Source organism: Drosophila kikkawai, chromosome 2L (genome assembly GCF_030179895.1).
Source record: "Drosophila kikkawai strain 14028-0561.14 chromosome 2L, DkikHiC1v2, whole genome shotgun sequence".
In the NCBI taxonomy this organism is placed as follows: domain Eukaryota; kingdom Metazoa; phylum Arthropoda; class Insecta; order Diptera; family Drosophilidae; genus Drosophila; species Drosophila kikkawai.
The window spans coordinates 6828403-6840462 of NC_091728.1; the positions used below are offsets into that span (position 1 = coordinate 6828403).

Genomic DNA, 12060 nt, shown 5'->3' on the forward strand with positions numbered 1-12060 from the left:
TCTTAAAACAACAAAAAATCCCATAGCAGTTATTCATAAAATTGTAAAAGTATTTTTAAGAAAATTATATTCAAATAAATCAATTTTTAAAACAAGTTTTACCTAATTTTTCTTATGGAAAATATTTTCTATGGCATGTTAGAGGTAAACGCAAAGACTAATTTAGTCTTAAGAATTTAGCCACTAAATTTGGTAGCCTTAGTTCCATTGGTCTCTATAATCCTGGTGTTACCAAAAAAAACGGTGATGAAGTTAAACTAACCTAAAACTAAAACCAATATTATTTGGTTCCAAATCAAAGGAAAAAACCCTTTAATTTCAAGAGAGTTTCCTTAAGTCATTAAATAAGTGTATATTGTTTTTAAAAGTATATCAATCATTTATCAGAACAATAAAAATTCAGAATCTTTGCTTTCCCGCCTAATGCTTTAAATAACACATTTATTATTTAACATTTGGGCGCATTTATTTCATACGTATACATTTATAATTTCATTTTAGAGATTTATATTATACGTATTTGGAATTTTCCGTTTTACTTTCGTGGTATCATACAAGAGCTGGGACACTTAAACTAGGAAAAGCATATATCAATGCTATATATAGATGTTTATATATATTTAAATAGCTTGAAAAGCATTGTAAGTATTTTCTTTTACCACACCATATGCAAAGCGTAAATCAAGAAACAAAGATCAAATAAAGAGGATATATTCCTTAGGTTCTTGTGCTAATATTCAAATAAATACCTCTCTTCGTCAAATGGTGTATCTTTTACGAAACTACAATGGAGCATTTTTCCCTCTCATCTTTGAAACATTTAAATATGTAATATATGTATATATATATTTGTTCGTTAATTCATATGGATATAGGTTGAGTCTTAGCTTTAGTTTAATTGCACTACATATTTCCGTTACACTTTTGCTGATCCATTTAGCTAAAATTCAATTTAGATTTGCTTAATTCTTTGGTTTTCGGTTGAAATGCTTAAAAGGTTAATTTATCCAAGGGCTGGTTGGTTGGTTGGTTGGTTGGTTGGCTAGGGATGCTCATCATCAGGCTCGCTGGGATTTACTTCCTAAAGCAGGAGATGGGATTGAAGTAGCACTGCCGGTACCTCACCTGGCGCTTGGTCTCTGGCAGTCGGTACAGCTGGTTCATATTGCCATAGGTGGGGCTCCTCAAGTAGGCGCTGTAACTACTAACCAAAGTCAAAGATATACTTATAATTAAACTTCCCCATTCACTTACGAGGGTCTGTACTGAGCGAAGAGCATCTGTAGTCGGTCCATGGGTATGTTGGGATAGATGGCCTGAGCCGGCATGTCATAACCGCCGCCATAGCCGCCCCCGCGCACTTCCTCCGCCTCCTGGCCATCGAGACCATCGGAGTCCTTAATCGGATAAGCCAATAAGGGGGGTTCTTTATGTGTGTTTTTCTGGTTACTACTACTCACGGGTCCTGTTTCGCCTGCCGAGGGCCGGGCCTCGGTGAGGGCAAAGAGCAGAGCCAGGAACAGGCCGTAGCACAATAATATCTGCACGAACTTCATCATTTTTCTAGGTGTTTTTGATGGACTGAAAGTGGGAATATTTTATACCATTATTTAATATTTATTTATTAGTTAGGAAAGTGGAAAATAACTCAAACCGCATAAAATTTAAATATAATATATACCCTTTTATATTTTTTCCTGATAAAACTAAATTTATTCAATGAAAATCCAGAGTTATGCACTTTTCCAGAGCCCCCACTTAATGCGCATGTTTGCACAACTAAAAAATAACAAATAAAACCAGCTAATCCCAAAGCTCAAAGAGCTGTCAAGAGGCCAATGCAATGGCTAACAAAAAGGAAAAAAAAAAGGCTTAAAGTTCACTGGTCATATTTTTAATTAAAGGTCAGATTACCATTGGATTTGTTTTTTATACAACAACTGCGTTGGGAGTCATAACCAGGCAACTTGGAGTGTGTCAGACCACTTGTTGCCACAAACGTGACCGGCATTCCGTTGAACTGGAATCTTAGGGCGGCTTAAAGTGCATTTCCGCAATTAAAAACGGATGCGGAACTGCAGATGCCGCCGCTGCTGCCTCAGGATTTCCATCCCACACGGTCTGGTTTTCATGGCATTCATAATACAATGCAACGATGGTGCAACGTGTGGCAGCCACACAAGCCTTCTCTGGTCATAACATATGGCCTTCCGGCGGCCAAACTTTAATTGATTTCATCTGAAGCTGACAAAAACGTGATTCTTCGAGTTGATATGGACTCGGTTTGCCCATGTGGGCTTTTATTGAGTAACTTTTATGGTTGATTCTATAACTTTGAGATTAATTGAGTGTAATCCTTATAAAATACATTTCAAATGGCTTCTGACTTGTTGGGGATCAAACGTAAAGCTTTACTTGTTGGTCTCTTAGTTCTTTTAGTGAATCTATATTTTAGTTATTTTCAGATCATATGAATTATAATTATGACAAATTTACGTTCTGAATGTAATATTTATCCAATTAAATAAAAATTACATCAATAATTAATATATTCCCAACTTAATGTTCTTTCAGCCACAACTCAGCACCCAATAAATAATGTATTTATTAATATCAAATCAGAAAACAGTGAATCTGTTTTATCTTATCATTATGACAACTCAATTAAGTCTCTATTAATATTAAAATATATTATTTCCTTTGCTATTCATTACTTTCCCATAAATTAAATAAATAACCGTATGTTTATATTTAACATCAAAGATAAATAAATAGAGAAGACATTTCCAGACGCAATTATAGTCAGTCAATTACTCATATTACATAAATTATGACATCATTGGTAATTGAAGTGGGTGTGAAATCAAAGGACCACCTGCCCCCCGCAGGACATGAATACATAAACAGCCAACGGGAGCATAAATCCCCAGGATATATTCGTTTAGCTGGCGGGGGAAATGAGGTCATCAAGTGTGACTTTCAGTGCCATCAGCATGCAACAGGTAAACGAGCGGCATGGCATGGTCGGGGCTAGCATAAAAATCTCGGCCATGTCAGATGAGGACCTCAACGATGTGGGCCGTAAATGTTAATGACTTGTCTCATTTGGTTGCTGCACCTCATAAAAAAGTAGCTGAAAGGAAGGAGCTAGTCCTTCTTGAATTTCAAGCAGCAGCTGGAATTTATCTTTGTTTATGGCTTTTAATTTTTGTATGACACACTTTTGCTAGCTTTAGTTGAAAATTATTATATTAATTGAGTGAATAAGGAGTAATTTTGTGTTAATTTAAGGATTTCTGGGTTAAAAGATAGCATATTCTTAGTAAAATGTATGTAAAAAACATTCCAAAATAGCACTTTAAAAATAAATATCTTGAATCTTGTTTATACATTTATTTACACACCCCTGCAAATATTTCACAGAATGTATGGCCAATCTGTATCCATTCATTACTTTATCTCAAAAAACAAAGCACTTACATCGTAATGGAGGCCAACTTCCGTGTTTTGATTGACCCAAAGTGCATGCGAAAACCCTTAAAACACTTGGCCAAGTTAATGCAGACAAACATAGATAATTATAATGCCCACACACTCCGGTCGCCCATAAAATACTTTTGGTAGATTAAACAACAGCTAGTGGGTGATAAATAATAAAAACTAGTGACTGTGCGGCGAACTTCCACCGGCCACATACAGGCTAGATCAAATGGAATCATAAAGGCCCAAACCAGCCCTAAGGCAGAACCCAAAGCCAAACATAATCAGGACACTTTTATTGCCGCCGATAAATAATGCTCCGATGTTAATTGGAAATTTAATCTCGCAGCAGGGCTGGAGCTGGAAAAGTGCCAGCGAACAAAGCGGGAAAATGCAATTTTCACGTGGGTTTCCTGCCGCCTAATCCACAGACCAAATTTTCACTCCACAAAGCTGCTTAATTCCTTTCCCATTTAAAGTATCTTTTTAATTTATTGTGGCTTGCGGCAAAGGGAACTTTAAAATTAGCTAAGGACAAATGTCTGTCCGCTGGGCAAATATTTGCCATGATGAGAACCAGGACCTGGCGTGGGCGTCATTAATGTGTGTCTGACAGGAGACGGCCCGGACGATAGCCGTGTCCTTGGCCGTGTGATTTATCTGGTCATATGATATTTTTGAGGGAGCAAATTAAAATTACGTCAGTCAGTCAGCGAAAACTTGAAACTTCAGACATCTTCAAATGCTTCCCTTTCTCACAGGAGTCGGGGAGGAGCACTTGAAGTTGTATCGAGTTTCCCCCAGGATCTGTGTTGTGGTTACGTTTTGATTTTTGTGGAAACTTCGGTTCAAAGTGGCTTTCACCGAAACGGAAGAGTTCTTTGCTCAATTAGGGACTCTAGACGCAAAATTCTTGGCTCAACTAGGTGGGCTGATACTCGATGAAAATATTTGTCAATTTATCTTAGCCTTTTGCAGACACAAAGTGGGCGCAAATCAATTAATAATAATAAATAAAGAAGGCCCACTTTGGCCTGAGGCATGTTTAAACTGGTTTAATATTTAAAACATTCCTATTTAATTTATTCGCCATTATTGAATTAGTCACAGAATAAAGCTAAGCTACACAGGAACCACCCCGAAATTCCTCCGAAAATTATCTGCCCCATTAATGCCCTTAAACCACAAGATACCAAAAAATAAAAATAAACCAAACCAGAAAAGCGAAGGCGAACTCTAATAAATATTAAATGCAATTTGATTGCGGTTTCGGGGAGAATCGAGCCGAACAAGACGAGCCAAGTCAAGTGAAGTGAAGTTATTTATTATCAGCAACTCGAATCCGAGATTGAAGTCCAAATCAAATCTTTCTTTTTTTTTTGGCTAAGGAAAAACAAATGAAGTGAATTTTCTGTGCTTGTGCCTGATTTTTCTACGCTTCATAAATAATTCACATAATTTTCAATGAGCCACAGGAAGCCCGAGCCTGGCCCAGCCCTGTCATTAGGCTCTGGAAAAAGGGGAAGCGTATCCTGGCGTATTCAAAATAACAACAAAAAATACATTGCAGAAACGGGTGGGATACCCGTAATATATGGCCTATGAATTGCACATATATTTGTCAACGTGTGGGAGTTGCTCTTGGGCCACACAAAAAATGTTGTTAAATGTCCATCAATTTTGGGAACTCTTTGCAAACTCAATTTGGGAACAAAACAGCTTTGAGTCACTTTAAATGGCAAAAGCCAAATTGGCCTCAATTATTTATAAGACCAGACATATTTCCTTAATATGCGTGTGAACATGTCAGTTAAGTTTTCTCGAGAAAAAGTGTACTTTTTTATGAATATATGTACTTGTATTGCAAAATACAGAAGATGAATTAACAAGTTAGGCGAATGTTCTTAAAAAATTATATTTGAAAATTATGAAGTTCGAATTTATAAAAAACTTCAAATTATTAACTTTGAATCAGTCAGGAAGAAGTACTGATGAGGTATCTTTAGAGGAGAAAATAAACAAAAAACTTCTGCTGTCTGTCTTTGGAAAAAATCAAGGAATAAATCAACTTCGAGTCAGCATAAGGTATCAATTAAAAAATAGTCTAGTTTAATATTTATAAAATAAACTTATCATAAAACGAAATAATACCCATTTTGTCATATGGTAAATATTTTTCTTTATAAACTCATTCTAGAGATCATTAAATAATTGTACAAAAAATTATTTTGGGATCTTAAAACTGCAAATCTATGAGAAAATAACCATATATTCTTCTTCTGTTAAATAAACTATTCCAAAAGCACCCAAGTTCCCCTAGCCACACTATCGTATGATATGATATCACTGGCCATAACTCTCCTTCACTGCAATAATTCACCTGTGGCACAATTTCCGCGACCACAAATTAATTTTCGTAGACACACAGCCGCTCATTTCAATTAATGGCCAAAAGCAGACACATACGGACTATGGCTAAGCCGATTCTCCGATACTCACCGATACTTTCCGTCTAGTTTTGGGGACTGCAAATTGCCGGCAATTGAGTTGACGTCGGTAAAACAGGTGAATCTCTGGCGCCAGGAATTATGTCAACCTGAGGGTAACAATTTTTGTTTCTTTTTTTTTTTTTTGGCAACTATTTGCTGAGCAAATAAATGTGATGACTCTTTGGGGGTTAGAGGTGATCTGATCCTTGGACTCTGGGGTCACTTGTTGCTCCTGTTGCTGCTCTGCTGCTTTCGATGTGAACTCCAAGAAGGGAAATTTGTAACTCGATGTTGGCGTTGCCTGCTACTGGGCTTTATATACAAAATAGCAAACAGCTCCAGCAGCAGCGACGTCGGCAGCGGCCGAGGCAGAGCAGCAGCAGGAAGCACGAGCTGCCGGAAAATCAGGAGGAGCAGCAGCAGCTGGGGGAGGAGGTGTAGGAGCAGGCAGAGAAGGAAAGGAAAGGTTTGGAGGTATTCGTAGGGGGCGGCTGCTTAGGCAAAGCTTTATGCCCCATGTCAAGCGACACTGCAACAAGCACGGGTAACACTTGCTTTTGATACCTGGCAAACGTACAGGGTACACGAGGTGGGCAGGAATTATACCAAACAGAAAGATGTTAATTTTTTTTAAGGTTTTTAAATTTTTGAATTGGTTTTAGAGAAGACAAGAACTATATAATCAAAAAAATACTCTAAATATTATTGAAAAATAATTATTTATAATTAATAGTACTTAGTTCCAAACAGTTTTAGTTATTTATTGTTTATTTTCTTGGGTTAGTTACAAATATACAAATTATAGTTTATTATTTATCCTGTTATATTAAAACATTATGAATTTAAGTATACATATCAACTAAAACAGGACATCCCTTAGTCGTAGTCTTGACCAAAACCTTGTCAGGGCACTCTAAGTTGTTCCTGCTCGTACAATGGGGCGTATGAACAATGTGCGACTTATTAATTCACCACACGGACAGGGACAGGGACAGGGACACGGGTCCGGACATGGACATGTGCCGCCCCCATCTGCCCACCTTATTTGGAGGCGTGGTGAGTAGCCACGGATAAGGGCACCTGTTGCTGATTAGCTCGCGGCCAGGGAGGCGAAACCTGTTGCATACTTAGCGGCGCTGCGTACGTATATGACGTAGCGAGCGAATCGAAACGCACTTGGACAGTAGGCTGAGCCGAATGGCTTTACATCACACCGTTATTGATTTACGGGCCCATTGATAACGAAAATTGCGCCATGTGCCCGAGTGGGATTATGACATAAATGTACATAAAAATAGATATTTATATGTGTTAATCGTAAATGAAAGGGTTGAGCAGAATTCCTCGAAAATATAGCATTTTATTGTTTATTATAAATCAGAACAGGCAAAGTTAATTCCAGGATGTTTTAAATACAGAATTTGGTAGGGTTATTTCATAAATAGTTAATAAATATGTATATATTATATATACATATATTATCTTTAATAATATAATAAGAGGTTACCAATTGATAAAGCTTCTAATGAATTTATTATAATTTATCAATTTACTACCATCATAAATCAGAGATAATTATTTCAAGCCAACTACTCTAGTAGTTATTAAATATAAATATTGATGTGTTTATTTCTATCCATTCAAAAAATAGATATATCTTTTAACTGAAACTGCATATTTTTGTAGCTAGTCGGAGGCAGTTCCACCATCAATTAACGTAGGCAATTAGATGTACATAAAAGTCTATTAATGTGTGCTTCAGCAATCTTATTAATGGCCTCCTATTGGCCAATAAAACTTTGCCATTCAACTTCGCAGTATCATAAACGTGCTTCGCACACTTAAATCGATCGTCAGTTTAGTTTAAAAGTTAACTATGGACAGGCAGTTACCGAAAGCTAATATTATGCATGGACTTTGGATTTTGTGAATAGTTATCCAGAAGTTTAGAAATGCTTTATATGCATAGAGTGAAATTATATGACAGGGAAAGTAATGTAAAGTCAAGGATTGGTTATATGTAAAAAATAGGACCTATTATAATAAAAGTTTATTAATAAAGCTCTTCCTCACAATCTTTGCAGTTTAATAATGTTTGTTGTTGTTTTTAAAACTTCTGAAATAGGTAATTAAAAAAAAAAACATTACTTTTCAAAATATTAACATAGAATTTAGATATTTAAGATATTGCTAATGATTTTTAGTAGAGAGTAAATAAAATAAATTGTAAGATATGATTTGAGTTTTTAAATACATTCTCTAATAGAATTCATAATTTAACTTAACTTCTTAATCTGCTTTATCTACCTGAAATAAATAAATATTCCGATATCAACCGATATTTATGGAACTTCCGGTTAGCACACACCCACAATTCACGAGCAAGAAATAAATCGACAATGGGTCACGAGCTGAGGGCATGCGATAGATGGATTTGTTGAGAGAATTAAGTTTTATGACCGATGTCAGTCAGCATTAAGCTAGAAGGGGATTAGCGCCAGCTCCTGTCTGGCCCCGAAATATATAGTATTCCGATTCCCCTGCAGTGTGTATGGATGGGTGAATGAATTCATTTATTTATGAATGCCGTTGGACTTATCGATGGTGGTTTATTTATAACGCAGATTCACAGTGAGTTACAAATGCACAGATACAGTTATAGTTACAGTTACAGATACAGATACAGTTACTAGATACAGATACCACTAGATACAATTAGAGAACTCGGGGGATTTCAGTTAATTGCGCGAACAACTCTCACAGCAGCAACGAAAAGGAACTCGCAGATCTTTATGAAACACCTCCACAGAGATGATATTCTGTTGGCATTCCACTCCAGAGGTGGATCTATGGCGGATCTATTTTATTTTGTTTGTGCTCAGAAGCAGCTGACGGCATTGAAATAGCAACGCCAGTAGGCACGACCACCGCCGGATCCGGATGAATGGATACGCCGGGACCCAGCCGGAGAGCCGGGTATCGTGGAGGCTCCGCCTGATGCCCGATCTGCGCCCGCCAATTCCGCACCGGCTCTTCTCTGAAAGCTCTTTGGCATTAACTGAAATTTTCTTACACATCGCGCTGCTAATTTTATGTCTTATATTGCAATTTAGGTTTTATGTTCCAACTTACTGTTTCGCCAGTGGCGCGATTGATCTGATTCAAATCTTTGAAATCATAATCCAACATAATGCCAGGATCATCGTCGCTATACATGCCTGTTATATAGGTAAAAGAATAACTTCATTACCTTGAAGGGATTTTTTATAAAAACTCACCATCCTCCCGCACTTGATGGGGTTCCAATCCGTTGTGGAGTTCACTTAGTTTTCCATTCAGACTGCTTTTGTCCGAGTAGAATTCGCCAATTCGATGACCACCGCGCTCGTGTTCCAGGGCATGATGCAGAGCCACCATCAAGCGATCCAGGAGCAGGGCAGCTCGCTTTGGAACCACCATCTATGGATAGAATCATACATATTATTTTAAAAATACCTGAACTAAAAGATACAAGGTGTCTACAAACTAAAACATAAAAGAATATTAAACTACCACAAGCCTACTTCCCACGCCTAAACTTGACCCCTCCGAATGTTTAAGAGAGGCCAGGTCATGCCAGCCCTCATTAGGCCCACCACCAGCACCTGTATGTACCTTGAAGCTCCCATAATCAAGGTGCTGCTGTGACGTCAGCTCAGTTTTCGGGGGGAGATTCGAAATGTAGCTTAGGGTCAAAGTCAAAGCCGAAAAGCAATCAAATGAAAAATATACAATTACAAATTGTGCGTAAGGTGATAGGGATTCAAAACAGACGTGGCCGTTGACCAACACGACCCACGCAAAGATTTAGTAATTTTCAGATTTTCTGGGGGCCTTTTTAGAGGAACAAGAAGAGGGAGGAGAAGGATTTAAGGGAAATTTTTCCGTACCGGATACTCGTCGTAGCTGAGGCCACTGTCATCGGCCGGGGCGCTGAATATCTCCTCCGGCTGACTGGGAGCCGACCTGCCCCGCTTATCCTCCTCCGGAGATGTGGAACTGCTGCCCCCCGGCGTTGTCACCTCGCCGGCTGCACTGCCGCCGATGGTAGTGAGCCGGTGGTCCTGGGATCGTTTGTCGCTCGGCTGCCTCATCAATTGCCGGCACATGTGCAGCTCAAAGTTCTGGATGAGGACAAGCAGGATAATCAACAGGGCTGGCAGGTGATAGGTCCTGCCGGAGGAAGAGCTCTCGTTCCGCCAGGGTCTCCTCTTCCACGGGCGCCTGGACGTCGCAGTGTGCACGGGTCTCGGCCCAGGTGGATGATGCATTCTGGGTGGCTCCTGTGAAACTAATTACTATCAAGCTTTCCTGCGTTCGACACTTTTGAAGATTCAACTGAAGCGTTGGCCTTATGCGCCCAACGCTTTTATAGCTGCCAGATCCTGGAGATTGGCGTTCCCTTTGGCCTTTTTTTTTTCTGTGCAGCTCCTTTTTTACAGTAATGAAGCATTATAAATGCTTGTTAATCGGAAAGGAGCGCAGTTAAGGAGCTGAGCTGGTCCGACAGTGAAATGCTTTTTTCGTCCCGTGATTTACGACTGGCTTTGCCACCCGGCGTCCTTGTTGTTGCCACTCGAATGCCGTTGCCGTAATTATCGAACATCGAAAGCCATGTCCTGCCTGCAGCCAAGTTATTAACTCACACACATGCTCCTCGTGGGCGAGGGTGTGGGCGTGGGTGTGGCTGTGTGATTGCAGCCTGTTGCGCTTTTTCGGTAGGTCCTCTTAATGAGCCAAATGCGAAGGACCTTTTGGCCCAACTTCCCTGCGACTTGTTGCTCGTTAAGCCGCAAAAAAAGAGGAGCTGGGGTGTCCTTTTTACTGCATGCGGCCTTTTTGGGTATAAAGTATTTTTCATACAAAAAAGACTTGAGTGCCAATGCATCCGGAATCAAAGGCGGAATCAGTCCAGATTAAGGTTCATTAATTTTTGTAACAAATTTTTTGGTTACAGAAAGTTAAAAAAAAAAGAACTGTTCTCAAGAAGAACAGGAGATAATGGCTTATAAATTTTCTTTTCTTCTTAGAATATTTACTTCTAAGCTGATCATTACATGCTATTTACTTAACATAAAAAAGGTGAAGGGCCCTAAAGCATATATTGTTCGTTTCCACCCAAAGAACAGCGGGTGGGATGCGAATGCGAGTTCATTGGCCATAAAACATTTCTAAGCCAAAGGATTCCATCGATTAATTGCGCAGTGTGCGGCATTTGCAACATGCAAATCGTAATTAAAGCACGCAAATGAGCTATAAACTAGACGAAAACAAGTAAACAAAAAAATATTCATAAAAACCCATTTACTATTGCATATATGTTGTTGACACCCCGCTGCTCAGCAGTTGGCCTAAAGTTGTATATTAGAACAAATAAAATATAGACATTTAATATAAAAGGGAAATATGAAACATAAATTATTTTCCGTACAAATTTATCACTGAAAGTTTCCTATACTTTTATCACCTTGTTAAAAAAAGAAGACTATTAAAAAACAATTTGGTATTGTTTTTTATACCTTTGCAGGTTACAATTGAATTTGAAATCTATCATCATCTTTACTTATTTACTAATTAGTACGTTATTTATTAGTTTAAAAACTGCATACTTAATTTAAAATTTTAAGATTTCAAAATGTTTGACAATTTTGACCATTTTAACGATGTAATCCCTTATCAAATTTTGAAAATAAGTGGAAAAAATGTTTTGCTTTTCAGCAAGGCGAAAAAGGATCGCCTGTAGATGTTAATTAATAATAATATATATTATTTATGGGGTCGGAAATGATTTCTTCACTAAATACAATCATAAAAAATCATCAAGAAACCGGAAATATATAAATTCTTTAAATTAAAATATTGATAAATATTTGTATATGATATTTTTTGTACAAATCATAGTTTAATAATATCATAGCTATTCTACTTTCTTCTTCTTACTTAGAAATTTTTCCAAGTGTACCTGACGCGTCACAGCATCCCTGGCGCCGCTGTCACTGCCAAGCGCATGCGCCCAACTCCCCCGCGCCGCTGTCATTCCGAGTAACGGAAC

At 38.1% G+C, this 12060-nt stretch overlaps 2 protein-coding genes across 4 annotated transcripts; both read right to left on the reverse strand.

The window, feature by feature from the left end:
• Positions 1-407: 407 nt before the first annotated feature.
• On the reverse strand, positions 408-6244 carry AstC (Allatostatin C). Of its 2 annotated transcripts, none has more exons than XM_017177230.3 (4): positions 5980-6244; positions 1461-1581; positions 1255-1397; positions 408-1201 (listed from the first exon to the last, which is right to left on the reverse strand). In XM_017177230.3, exons 2-4 carry the CDS (start codon positions 1557-1559, stop codon positions 1075-1077), a joined length of 369 nt encoding a protein of 122 aa, XP_017032719.1. In that variant the 5' UTR covers positions 1560-1581; positions 5980-6244; the 3' UTR covers positions 408-1074. The 2 variants fall into 2 exon arrangements, with proteins under 2 accessions (XP_017032719.1, XP_017032718.1); XM_017177229.3 differs by having other exon boundaries at positions 408-1204.
• A 2384-nt stretch (positions 6245-8628) lies between these two features.
• Positions 8629-10294, reverse strand: AstCC (Allatostatin double C). Of its 2 annotated transcripts, none has more exons than XM_070283213.1 (4): positions 9899-10294; positions 9248-9428; positions 9102-9187; positions 8629-9006 (listed from the first exon to the last, which is right to left on the reverse strand). In XM_070283213.1, exons 1-4 carry the CDS (start codon positions 10277-10279, stop codon positions 8848-8850), a joined length of 807 nt encoding a protein of 268 aa, XP_070139314.1. In that variant the 5' UTR covers positions 10280-10294; the 3' UTR covers positions 8629-8847. The 2 variants fall into 2 exon arrangements, with proteins under 2 accessions (XP_070139314.1, XP_017032685.1); XM_017177196.2 differs by having other exon boundaries at positions 8629-9027.
• Between the last annotated feature and the right edge of the window lie 1766 nt (positions 10295-12060).